The sequence below is a fragment of the Gigantopelta aegis genome, chromosome 8, assembly GCF_016097555.1.
Source record: "Gigantopelta aegis isolate Gae_Host chromosome 8, Gae_host_genome, whole genome shotgun sequence".
Lineage (NCBI taxonomy): Eukaryota > Metazoa > Mollusca > Gastropoda > Neomphalida > Peltospiridae > Gigantopelta > Gigantopelta aegis.
The window spans coordinates 58,593,978-58,607,510 of NC_054706.1; the positions used below are offsets into that span (position 1 = coordinate 58,593,978).

At 40.6% G+C, this 13,533-nt stretch overlaps 1 protein-coding gene across 2 annotated transcripts in view; it reads left to right on the forward strand.

Annotated features, from left to right (window-relative positions):
• LOC121380064 (golgin subfamily A member 6-like protein 22) overlaps positions 1-13,533 on the forward strand; it is a 76,295-nt gene that overhangs the window by 19,630 nt on the left and 43,132 nt on the right. The window contains exons 1-2 of one of the 2 annotated variants that reach the window (XM_041508807.1): positions 6,244-6,351; positions 9,375-10,068. In XM_041508807.1, coding sequence (XP_041364741.1) covers positions 9,909-10,068 — 160 coding nt within the window. In that variant the 5' untranslated portion in view covers positions 6,244-6,351; positions 9,375-9,908. Of the gene's footprint in view, positions 1-6,243; positions 6,352-9,374; positions 10,069-13,533 lie in introns of those variants that run through there. The other variant, XM_041508806.1, reaches the window with a different exon arrangement.

The following is a 13,533-nucleotide window of genomic DNA, read 5'->3' on the forward strand; positions in this document are numbered from 1 at the left end:
ACAAAGTCAACATGTTGCAATGATATATCTTGTCTCAGGTGTGTAGCAAATTGTCAAGAGTTCAGTAGTAAATGTTGATATGCAACGAACCATAGAGGACAAAGTCAACATGTTGCAATGATATATGTTGTCTCAGGTGTGTAGCAGATTGCCAGAGTTCAGTAGTAAATGTTGATATGCAACGAACCATAGAGGACAAAGTCAACATGTTGCAATGATATATCTTGTCTCAGGTGTGTAGCAAATTGTCAAGAGTTCAGTAGTAAATGTTGATATGCAACGAACCATAGAGGACAAAGTCAACATGTTGCAATGATATATCTTGTCTCAGGTGTGTAGCAAATTGTCAAGAGTTCAGTAGTAAATGGTGATATGCAACGAACCATAGAGGACAAAGTCAACATGTTGCAATGATATATCTTGTCTCAGGTGTGTAGCAAATTGTCAAGAGTTCAGTAGTAAATGTTGATATGCAACGAACCATAGAGGACAAAGTCAACATGTTGCAATGATATATCTTGTCTCAGGTGTGTAGCAGATTGCCAGAGTTCAGTAGTAAATGTTGATATGCAACGAACCATAGAGGACAAAGTCAACATGTTGCAATGATATATCTTGTCTCAGGTGTGTAGCAAATTGTCAAGAGTTCAGTAGTAAATGTTGATATGCAACGAACCATAGAGGACAAAGTCAACATGTTGCAATGATATATCTTGTCTCAGGTGTGTAGCAAATTGTCAAGAGTTCAGTAGTAAATGTTGATATGCAACGAACCATAGAGGACAAAGTCAACATGTTGCAATGATATATGTTGTCTCAGGTGTGTAGCAGATTGCCAGAGTTCAGTAGTAAATGTTGATATGCAACGAACCATAGAGGACAAAGTCAACATGTTGCAATGATATATCTTGTCTCAGGTGTGTAGCAAATTGTCAAGAGTTCAGTAGTAAATGTTGATATGCAACGAACCATAGAGGACAAAGTCAACATGTTGCAATGATATATCTTGTCTCAGGTGTGTAGCAAATTGTCAAGAGTTCAGTAGTAAATGTTGATATGCAACGAACCATAGAGGACAAAGTCAACATGTTGCAATGATATATCTTGTCTCAGGTGTGTAGCAGATTGCCAGAGTTCAGTAGTAAATGTTGATATGCAACGAACCATAGAGGACAAAGTCAACATGTTGCAATGATATATCTTGTCTCAGGTGTGTAGCAAATTGTCAAGAGTTTAGTAGTAAATGTTGATATGCAACGAACCATAGAGGACAAAGTCAACATGTTGCAATGATATATCTTGTCTCAGGTGTGTAGCAAATTGTCAAGAGTTTAGTAGTAAATGTTGATATGCAACGAACCATAGAGGACAAAGTCAACATGTTGCAATGATATATCTTGTCTCAGGTGTGTAGCAGATTGCCAGAGTTTAGTAGTAAATGTTGATATGCAACGAACCATAGAGGACAAAGTCAACATGTTGCAATGATATATGTTGTCTCAGGTGTGTAGCAGATTGCCAGAGTTCAGTAGTAAATGTTGATATGCAACGAACCATAGAGGACAAAGTCAACATGTTGCAATGATATATCTTGTCTCAGGTGTGTAGCAAATTGTCAGAGTTCAGTAGTAAATGTTGATATGCAACGAACCATAGAGGACAAAGTCAACATGTTGCAATGATATATCTTGTCTCAGGTGTGTAGCAAATTGTCAAGAGTTTAGTAGTAAATGTTGATATGCAACGAACCATAGAGGACAAAGTCAACATGTTGCAATGATATATCTTGTCTCAGGTGTGTAGCAGATTGCCAGAGTTTAGTAGTAAATGTTGATATGCAACGAACCATAGAGGACAAAGTCAACATGTTGCAATGATATATCTTGTCTCAGGTGTGTAGCAGATTGCCAGAGTTTAGTAGTAAATGTTGATATGCAACGAACCATAGAGGACAAAGTCAACATGTTGCAATCATATATGTTGTCTCAGGTGTGTAGCAGATTGCCAGAGTTTAGTAGTAAATGTTGATATGCAACGAACCATAGAGGACAAAGTCAACATGTTGCAATCATATATCTTGTCTCAGGTGTGTAGCAAATTGTCAAGAGTTTAGTAGTAAATGTTGATATGCAACGAACCATAGAGGACAAAGTCAACATGTTGCAATGATATATGTTGTCTCAGGTGTAGCAGATTGCCAGAGTTTAGTAGTAAATGTTGATATGCAACGAACCATAGAGGACAAAGTCAACATGTTGCAATGATATATGTTGTCTCAGGTGTGTAGCAGATTGCCAGAGTTTAGTAGTAAATGTTGATATGCAACGAACCATAGAGGACAAAGTCAACATGTTGCAATGATATATCTTGTCTCAGGTGTGTAGCAAATTGTCAAGAGTTTAGTAGTAAATGTTGATATGCAACGAACCATAGAGGACAAAGTCAACATGTTGCAATGATATATGTTGTCTCAGGTGTGTAGCAGATTGCCAGAGTTTAGTAGTAAATGTTGATATGCAACGAACCATAGAGGACAAAGTCAACATGTTGCAATGATATATGTTGTCTCAGGTGTGTAGCAGATTGCCAGAGTTTAGTAGTAAATGTTGATATGCAACAAATCATAGAGGACAAAGTCAACAATAGCTGGAAGCAATAAATTTAAAGTGTTGGTCCATAAAAACTGAAAGTCAATCAATTGAACTGCCCGAGGCAGGGCGTAGCCTAGTGGTAAGACAGTCGCTTGATGTGTGATCAATCACCATCAGTGTGCTCTAGTGGTGTTGTTAAACAAAACAAAAAGAACTTTTGCAACACAAATTATTTTATACTTCTGGTAAAACCTCAAGATGGCAACATGAGGAAACGAACTGCAGATGGTACGTGTTTCCTGTATGTGCGGTCGGTCTGGGATCGATTCCCGTCAGTGGGCCCATTGGTCTATTTCTCATTCCAGCCAGTGACTGGTATATCACAGGCCGTGGTATGTGCTATCCTACATGTATCTGTGGGATGGTGCATATAACAGATCCTATGCTACTATAATGGCAAAATGTATTGGGTTTTCTCTGTATAAACTATATGTCAGAATTACCAAATGTTTGACATCTAATAACCAATGATTAATAAATCAATGTGCTCTAGTTGTGTCATTAAACGAAACAAACTTTAACCCTCTCAAAACCGGAATTCTCTGAAAACCAGATGTTTTCCATGGTTCCGTGATTTACTCATCTTGTAACACTAAAGTTTACCTCTCTAAACCGGAAACCTCTATAACTGAACACCGGATGAATAATTCAGTCCCAAAATTTTCATTTAGTGTAAATTGTACCTCTCAAAACCACACGATCAGGCCATTATCAATCATTATGGTGCCACTAATTGTTTTGTTTATTGTCACTTCACCATTTTCGTTTGAATTATGCATGAAGCTCATAAAATATTAGCAATTTGATAAGTAAATCTGTCACCAAATTCAAGTTTTATTTAGGCAAACACCAAGATGATTTCTGAATTAGTTTTTTGGCTAAGTAGTAATGAAATTCGCATTTGCCAATCTGGTGAGCGACAGTTAAACCCTGAAGCAAGGAGTGGGTGGAGGAGATATAGCGAGCGACAGTTAAACCCTGAAGCAGGGAGTGGGTGGAGGAGATATAGCGAGCGACAGTTAAACCCTGAAGCAAGGAGTGGGTGGGGAGATATAGCGAGCGACAGTTAAACCCTGAAGCAAGGAGTGGGTGGGGGAGATATAGCGAGCGACAGTTAAACCCTGAAGCAAGGAATGGGTGGGGGAGATATAGCGAGCGACAGTTAAACCCTGAAGCAAGGAGTGGGTGGGGGAGATATAGCGAGCGACAGTTAAACCCTGAAGCAAGGAGTGGGTGGGGGAGATATAGCGAGCGACAGTTAAACCCTGAAGCAAGGAGGGGTGGGGGAGATATAGCGAGCGACAGTTAAACCCTGAAGCAGGGAATGGGTGGGGGAGATATAGCGAGCGACAGTTAAACCCTGAAGCAGGGACTGGGTGGGGGAGATATAGCGAGCGACAGTTAAACCCTGAAGCAAGGAATGGGTGGGGGAGATATAGCGAGCGACAGTTAAAACCTGAAGCAAGGAGTGGGTGAGGGAGATATAGCGAGCGACAGTTAAACCCAAAAACAAGGAGTGGGTGGAGGAGATATAGCGAGCGACAGTTAAACCCTGAAGCAAGGAGTGGGTGGAGGAGATATAGCGAGCGACAGTTAAACCCTGAAACAAGGAGTGGGTGGGGGAGATATAGCGAGCGACAGTTAAACCTGAAGCAAGGAATGGGTGGGGGAGATATAGCGAGAGACAGTTAAACCTGAAGCAGGGACTGGGTGGGGGAGATATAGCGAGCGACAGTTAAACCCTGAAGCAGGGAGTGGGTGGGGGAGATATAGAGAGCGACAGTTAAACCTGAAGCAGGGACTGGGTGGGGGAGATATAGCAAGCGACAGTTAAACCCTGAAGCAAGGAGTGGGTGGAGGAGATATAGCGAGCGACAGTTAAACCCTGAAGCAGGGACTGGGTGGAGGAGATATAGCAAGCAACAGTTAAACCTGAAGCAGGGACTGGGTGGGAGAGATATAGCGAGCGACAGTTAAACCCTGAAGCAAGGAGTGGGTGGAGGAGATATAGCAAGCGACAGTTAAACCTGAAGCAGGGACTGGGTTGGGGAGATATAGCGAGCGACAGTTAAACCCTGAAGCAAGGAGTGGGTGGAGGAGATATAGCGAGCGACAGTTAAACCTGAAGCAAGGAATGGGTGGGGGAGATATAGCGAGCGACAGTTAAACACTGAAACAAGGAGTGGGTGGGAGAGATATAGCGAGCGACAGTTAAACCCTGAAGCAAGGAGTGGGTGGGGGATATATAGCGAGCGACAGTTAAACCTGAAGCAGGGACTGGGTGGGGGAGATATAGCGAGCGACAGTTAAACCCTGAAGCAGGGAGTGAGTAGGGGAGATATAGAGAGCGACAGTTAAACCTGAAGCAAGGAGTGGGTGGAGGAGATATAGCAAGCGACAGTTAAACCTAGGGGTGCAACGATACGGTCGAAACCGTATTGCGATATATTGCAATATAAGAAACCGTATTGCGATATGTATTGCGATATAGTTGATATTATTTATATTTAATATTGTTGCTCTACTTGTCCATCCATCAGTCGTGAGTGCTACTGGGACATCCTTAAGACTGGAAATAACGTCAGCGCGACATTCCTGGTACATGTTAGGTATGACAGTTTCGGCGAAATAAGTGCGTGATGGTAACTGGTACCTCGGATCAAGTTGTTCAACCATATCTTTGAAACCTTCGTTTGACACGATGCTGAAAGGTCGGAGATCTTTAACTATAAATCTTCCGATAGCTTTAGTGACAGTTTTATGTCTTTCGCCGGTAGTTTTATATTTCGTTGTCTGTAAGAAAATGCTCGGAATGGTTTGTGGGAGCATTGCAGCCATTGATACTTTCTTCTGTGTAGATGAAGTAGTCGAAGCTGTACCACTTTTTGTATTAATTTTGTGATGACGATTCAAGTGTGTGCTAAGATTAGTAGTTCCACCACTAAAGCGAACGTCCATTTTACATCTTTTACAAACTGCCAACCCCTCCTGAATTTTGCCCGTGTCTTTTCGTTTCTTCAGTTGAAAATTTTCCCAAACGCCACTTTTTGCCTTTTTGTTTGAAATTAATTCAAATTCCATTATTTGTTATCTGTCCTGACCGGCACAACCTGTCACGAACACATCTCAGTAACAAATGCAACTGATGTAAGAACCGATCGGCAAAGACTTAATGTTGGCAAAAAATTAAAGGCGGCTGAATTTCAGATCATAAACATCAAACGCATCATCAAAAACAATTAAACATCAAACACGTCGGTGTTTCTTTGATGGTCAGTTACTAAATACTTGTTGCACGTGTTTTTCTTGGATCAAAGTTAATAGACCTAAATGATTATATAAACAACGACATTTATTAGCATAATGTTCTTGGTCATTTTTTATTTTTTATTTTTAGCACACGCTATACCACAGGTGTTACGGTGTCAAACTAGTTGTAAATTGTCGCATTGGGAAATCCTTACTATCGGGCTTTTCCGTTGCTGCTCGCTTGATACGGAAATGTACGTATTCAGTCGTAATCTTCCGGCAGATCGACCGAACCAAAGGTTATTGGCCGAAGTGTCTTAAACGATGAGCAGAAGTATTCCGAGTTCAGGCGAAAACAGCGAAGTGCGAGTCTCACTTGTTGCAAGTTGTTGGTTTATTTCTTTGACGATGATAGCAGTAGACGAATTCCAACGTAAATGAATAATAATGTGTAGGTAACAAAAGGTGTATTTGTAAATTTGTAATTATCCTTAACTGGTTATTTTTATTTGACTTTTAGCACGTTTTGTTTAGATGTCAGAACCAAGTATAACCGACCCGACTACGCTTGACGTGATTGTTACATTTCCTGTCATCGCCAATTAATCAAATGATGGGTTTTTTGTTTTGTTTATTTGTTTGTGTGCCTATTTCAAGTCAAGTCAGATACAAAAAAAAAAGCGTGTAAAAATCGCAATACGCAAAACTGTACCGCGGTTCGTATCGAGCTGATCAATTATCGTGATATACCGGTATACCGGTTTATCGTTGCAGCACTAGTTAAACCCTGAAGCAAGGACTGGGTGGGGGAGATATAGCGAGCGACAGTTAAACCCTGAAGCAAGGACTGAGTGGAGGAGATATAGCAAGCGACAGTTAAACCCTGAAGCAAGGAGTGGGTGGAGGAGATATAGCAAGCGACAGTTAAACCTGAAGCAGGGACTGGGTGGGGGAGATATAGCGAGCGACAGTTAAACCCTGAAGCAAGGAATGGGTGGGGGAGATATAGCGAGCGACAGTTAAACCTGAAGCAGGAACTGGGTGGGGGAGATATAGCGAGCGACAGTTAAACCTGAAGCAAGGACTGGGTGGGGGGGGGGGGGATATAGCGAGCGACAGTTAAACCCTGAAGCAAGGACTGGGTGGGGGGGATATAGCGAGCGACAGTTAAACCCTGAAGCAGGGAGGGTGGGGGAGATATAGAGGCGACAGTTAAACCCTGAAGCAGGGAGTGGGTGGGGGAGATATATATACGGTCAGACTTCATTAAAACAACCGTCGTCACTATGACATTTACACCATCCAACCATAAATTATCGAAAATAAACATGCATCAATGTTATTCTGTTCATTATACACATGAATTCCGACACTGGCTGAGCAAATTAGTAACAAACGTGCATCCGAGTCTGAAAACACCTCTTTACAACAACATTACATCATTACAGATAAAGTAGTACACTGACAGTTATACACGTATAACACCTTAGTTTTCTCATGTTACTGATGTCAGTTAAATCTGTTGATGTGTATTGCTTTTGAAAATAAGCCTTTATATAGTCATTCGGAGGGCGGGACTTAGCCCAGTTGTAAAGCGCTCGATCGATGCGCGGTCGGTCTGGGATCGATCCCCATCGGTGGGCCCATTGGGCTATTTCTCGTTCCAGCCAGTGCATCACGACTGGTACATGTATATCAAAGGCTGTGGTATGTGCTATCCTGTCTGTGGGTTGGTGCATATAAAAGATCCCTTGCTGCTAATCAAAAAGAACAGCCCATAAAGTGGTGACAGCGGGTTTCCTTTCTCAATATCTGTGTGGTTCTTAACCATATGTCTGATGCCATATAACCGTAAATAAAATGTGTTGAGTGCGTCGTTAAATAAAGCATTTCTTTTATATAGTCATTCAGTTAAAGGATTAGCCTAACATCGAACAATCAAGTCTTCCATTTTGATATTTTGCAAACGAAGTAGCTAGGTACCAGTCGTAGATGTCTTTCACTAAGGAATGATTAGATTGACATTCCTATATACTGGCCTGGGCCCCGTTCCACGAAGCGATCTTAGCCCTAAGATCACCTTAAACGCATATAGTTACCCTATGATCGCTAAGATCGCTTCGTGGAACAGGGGCCCTGGGCACACACACCTCAGCTACATGTATCTGGGCTGTCTGTCCAGGACAGTGGGTTAGTGGTTATATCTTAGTGGCTATAGTGAGATAGAAGTCAGTGTAGTGATTTATACCTACCCACTGAGTCATTAAACTCACTCTGGATGCAGGAGCTGGTACCAGGATATGAACCCAGTACCTACCACCCATTGAGTCATTAAACTCGCTCTGTGTGGGAGCCGGTACCGGGCTGCGAACCCAGTACCTAGCTTTCAGCCTTACATCTGACAGCTTATCCGTAACACCATAGAGGCCTACTATTAGTATTTCAAGGCTAATTTTTTATACATCTAGATGATAGGAAGCAACAATTAAGCAAGAGCAAAAGGGCCTAGATGGCACAGTCGTTAAGCCATCAAACTATAGGCTGGTAGATACAGGGTTCACAGCCCAGTACAGGATCTAACCCAGAGCGAGTTCTTAAGGGCTCAATGGGTAGGTTTAAGGCCATTACACCCTCTTCTCTCTCACTAACCACTAACCAAGTAACAACTAGCTCACTGTCCTGGACAGACAGCCAAGATAGCTGAGGTGTGTGCCCAGGACAGTGTGCTTGAACCTTAATTGGATATAAGTTGAAATGAAATGAAGAGCAAAAGAAATAAATCTTCCAGATGGCAGCACGAGAATGAGAACTTTTACATATGGTTCGCCTGAGGTGCTTGCATCGCAGGATCGCGACACCTTGGTGGATCCATTCAACTGACTGGCTTTTTTTTGTTCCAACCAGTGCACCACAACTGGTCAAAGGCCGTGGTATTTGCTTTTCTGTCTGTGGGAAAGTGCATATCTAAGATTCTTTGCTGCTCATAGAAAAACTGTAGCGGGTTTCCTTTGATTAGGAGCTTGACATCAATGTGCTCTAGTGGTGGTGTTAAACAAAACAAAAAAAACTTTTGCAAGACAACTTATTTATACTTCTAGACGCAATAGCAGTAGAAGTATGCCATCAGATGGTAGGGGCAGGACGTAGCCTAGTGGTAACGCATTCGCTTGAGGTACGGTCGGTCTGGGATCAATCCCCATCGGTGGGCCCATTGGGCTATTTCTCGCTCCAGCCAGTGCATCACGACTGGTATATCAAAGGCTGTGATATGTGTTATCCTGTCTGTGGAATGGTGCATATAAAAGATCCCTTGTTGCTAATCGAAAAAAAAGTAGCCCATGAAGTGGCGACAGCAGGTTTCCTCTCTCAATATCTGTGTGGTCCTTAACCATATGTCTGATGCCATATATAACTGTAAATAAAATGTGCTGAGTGTATTGTTAAATAAAACATTTCCTTCATTCTTCTTTGCAGAAGAATATGCACAGTTGAAAGCTAAAAATGAGAACTTGGAGAAAAGTCTAGCAAAGACAACTGAGACAATTAAGACGCTGAAGGCAAGAGAGAAAAAACTTGAAGAAGATTTAAATAAAACCCGAAATGAAAATAGACAATTGGAGCATAGTTTGGCACAACGGGATTCGGACATTAATCTGTCACAGGCAGACAATGAGGAACTGAAGAAACGGTTAACTGAATGCGAGGAACACATTAAGCTGTTGCAGTCGGAGCAAGATTCAAGATAATAAGGTACTGAAGAAATGTCTAGCTCAGCAAACTTGCAAGATTGAAGACTTGACCACAGAAAAAGATAATCTTGTCCGAGAGTTAAACATAGCTCAGCAACAGCTGACACAGGTGGGGAAGGAGAATGAGGAAGCAAGGAAGTCTTTTGCTGAAGAAAATGAAAAAGTTCAACAGTTGCAGAAATCTGTCGAGGATCTTAACAGTCGTTTAAGTACAGCACAGAATGATGTGGCACAGCTACAAAAGAAAAATGATAACTTGATGGATCAGCTGACGCAAACAAAAAGAGCACTACAGGAAACGGAATCAGCTAATGAAAAATATCAGAATGACCTGGGAGAGAGAAAGAAAACCATTGATGCACTGAACCGTCAGATCGCAGATGCCATGACGAATTATTTAAAGGAAAAGACTATTAAAGGTAAGCTAACATGTGATGTTTTCTGTTTTCGGAAATCTATTTCAACTTGAGTCTTTTCCTTGTAGTTTTCACATTCTTATTGTTTGATTGGTTGTTTTTGTTTTGATTTTTTTAAGGAGTTGGGTTAAACAGTATCAATGTTAACATGTGGGTGGGTTTTTTCTTTTTACAAATAATTAAGTGATTTTCTACTAAACTTGGTAACAGACAAAAATTTGTATTTTGAATGACCAAGCAATGTTAAATTGCATGATGCTAAGCAGCTTTAAAATATATCATTTTCATGTAGGTATATGTACACATTGATTGACTTGTTTAATAGAAAATAACTGGTTAATGACTTGGATTATCAGCGTTAACTATCCTGTGAAGATAACACTTGGGAACTCTTTGAGTCAAAATAGAATAAATTGTTAATGACCTGGGTTATCAGTATTAACTATCCTGTGAAGATAACACTTGGGAACTCTTTGAGTTGAAAGAGAATAACAGGTTAATGACTTGGGTTATCAGCGTTAACTATCCTGTGAAGATAACACTTGGGAACTCTTTGAGTCGAAAGAGAATAACAGGTTAATGACTTGGGTTATCAGCGTTAACTATCCTGTGAAGATAACACTTGGGAACTCTTTGAGTCGAAAGACAATAACAGGTTAATGACTTGGGTTATCAGCGTTAACTATCCTGTGAAGATAACACTTGGGAACTCTTTGAGTCGAAAGAGAATAACAGGTTAACGACTTGGGTTATCAGCTTTAACTATCCTGTGAAGATAACACTTGGGAACTCTTTGAGTCGAAAGAGAATAACAGGTTAATGACTTGGGTTATCAGCTTTAACTATCCTGTGAAGATAACACTTGGGAACTCTTTTGAGTCGAAAGAGAATAACAGGTTAATGACTTGGGTTATCAGCTTTAACTATCCTGTGAAGATAACACTTGGGAACTCTTTGAGTCGAAAGAGAATAACAGGTTAATGACTTGGGTTATCAGCTTTAACTATCCTGTGACAGGGTTGAAAATTAACCTGAAAACCATGGTCACCAGCAGGGCCAGTTGAAGAAAAATCTTACTGGCCCTTCTCAAATTCGACTAGTCCTCCAATTATTTAATTGAAATTTAATGGCACAGCCAAAATCAAAATTAGAATGTTCTTTGTTGAATAATAACCATGTGCTTACTGTATGGTCTGTTTACTTATAAAGGAAACCGATGAATTGGCATGTAGCTTCATAACGAATAAAGTTAAAATTCATATAAAAACATGTTCTTAAGTTTTAAAACCATACCAACTCAAATAACATGTTTTGAAAAAAGAAATCCAGTATAAATAAAAATGTTTCTTTACAAATTATCATTAAATTATACAGATTAAATCTCACTTTTAATACAGGCCTGGTGTGAAGACAAAACGCTAGAACAGTAAGGTATGCAGCTTGACTTGCATTGTCTCTGAAGTAAAAAATAATGCATAACTAAGAGAATAAAGGTACAACTGCTTGTGTTGTATATAAAAACTAGTCTAGGGTGGCAGTCCTCTTTGTGGTGATGCAAGAGGGAAAGAAAGAAAGAAAGAAATGTTTTATTTAACGACGCACTCAACACATTATTTTACGGTTATATGGCGTCAGACATATGGTTAAGGACCACACAGATTTTGAGAGGAAACCCGCTGTCGCCACTACATGGGCTACTCTTCCGATTAGCAGCAAGGGATCTTTTATTTGCGCTTCCCACAGGCAGGATAGCACAAACCATGGCCTTTGTTGAACCAGTTATGGATCACTGGTCAGTGCAAGTGGTTTACACCTACCCATTGAACCTTGCGGAGCACTCACTCAGGGTTTGGAATCGGTATCTGGATTAAAAATCCCATGCCTCGACTGGGATCCGAACCCAGTACCTACCAGCCTGTAGACCGATGGCCTAACCATGACACCACCGAGGCCGGTGATGCAAGAGGGATGAAATAAAACTTTGTGGCAATGTAAGAGGGGTTAACTCTCCAGTAAAGCATTTCCTCGGGAATGACTGTCCTACAGACAAAGCATGCACACGTGTGCTTTTTCATCTGGATATTGTAAATGATACATTAGTAGTCTACTGATAAAATAAATATTGAAAGAAAAATAAATCTGTAAAAAAAAAAAAAAAAAAACAACATTTTACCAAAATATATGATGTACTTGGTTATATTATAAAGCATAAAAAACATACTTCTTGTTTATTACAGTAATATGTGGACGGTTATGGCAAGTCTTGGTGTATGTTCTTATTTCATGCAAATGGCTTAAACTTAAAACAATACCAACAACGACAGTCAATTAACTGACATTTGGAATAAGCCCTGTTATAATGGCAAATGTCACTGTTGTTTTTATATGCGCGCATGTGCTCAAGTTAATGTGACTTAAAACTACAAAATAGATTTTGTTTTGTTCCGGAATAATGTAAGCTAATTAAATATGGTTCCTTTTTGCCAACTGGCCTCGGTGGTGTTGTGGTTAGGCCATCGGTCTACAGGCTGGTAGGTACTGGGTTCAGATCCCAGTTGAGGCATGCATGGGGTTTTTAATCCAGATACCGACTTCAAACCCTGAGTGAGTGCTCCGCAAGGCTCAATGGGTACAACTTGCACCGACCAGTGATCCATGACTGGTTCAACAAAGGCCATGGTTTGTGTTATCCTGCCTGTGGGAAGTGCAACTAAAAGATCCCTTGCTGCTAATCGGAAAGAGTAGCCCATGAAGTTGCGACTGCAGGTTTCCTCTCAAAATCTGTGTGGTCCTTAACCATATGTCTGATGCCATATAACCGTAAATAAAATGTGTTGAGTGCATCATTAAATAAAACATTTCTTTCTTTATTTCTTTCCTTTTTGCCATAACATTGTATAACAATAATTATTGTCAAATAGTAGCTCTACTAGATAATTATGGCATATCCAGTCCTTTTCAATAAGCAGATGACTTCCAGATTTTAAAAATATATGAATTGTCTTCAATACGTTTTGAGTTCTATTTTTAGAAAGACCCAGCCTAAAGCCACAGAAGCTGAATCTTGTGCTGTCAAAATATAGAGAATGTTCTATGTCTTCTGTTTCCAGATCTGTAGTTTGTGCCAACACAGACGCGATGTGTTTTGTCACATTCAGTTCAGTTCCAGTGCCTTTCTTTTTCAACTGGTACTCTACTCGCTAGGGCCCAGTAACACAAAGCACTCGTCACACAAAGCAGTCGTAACACTTAAGTGTTACAAGTGCTTTATGTTACCGGGCCCGGCCAGACCCGAAAATCGACTGTCGCCCAACAGACTACCTTTGTAAAATTGTTAGTTGCCTGTAGCTAATAATGGTCGCCATGGGTGACAGGGCGACTGCTGATTTTTAACCCTGCTGTAAAGATAACACTTGGGAACTCTTCAAGTCGAAAGAGAATAAATGGTTAATGACTAGGGTTATCAGC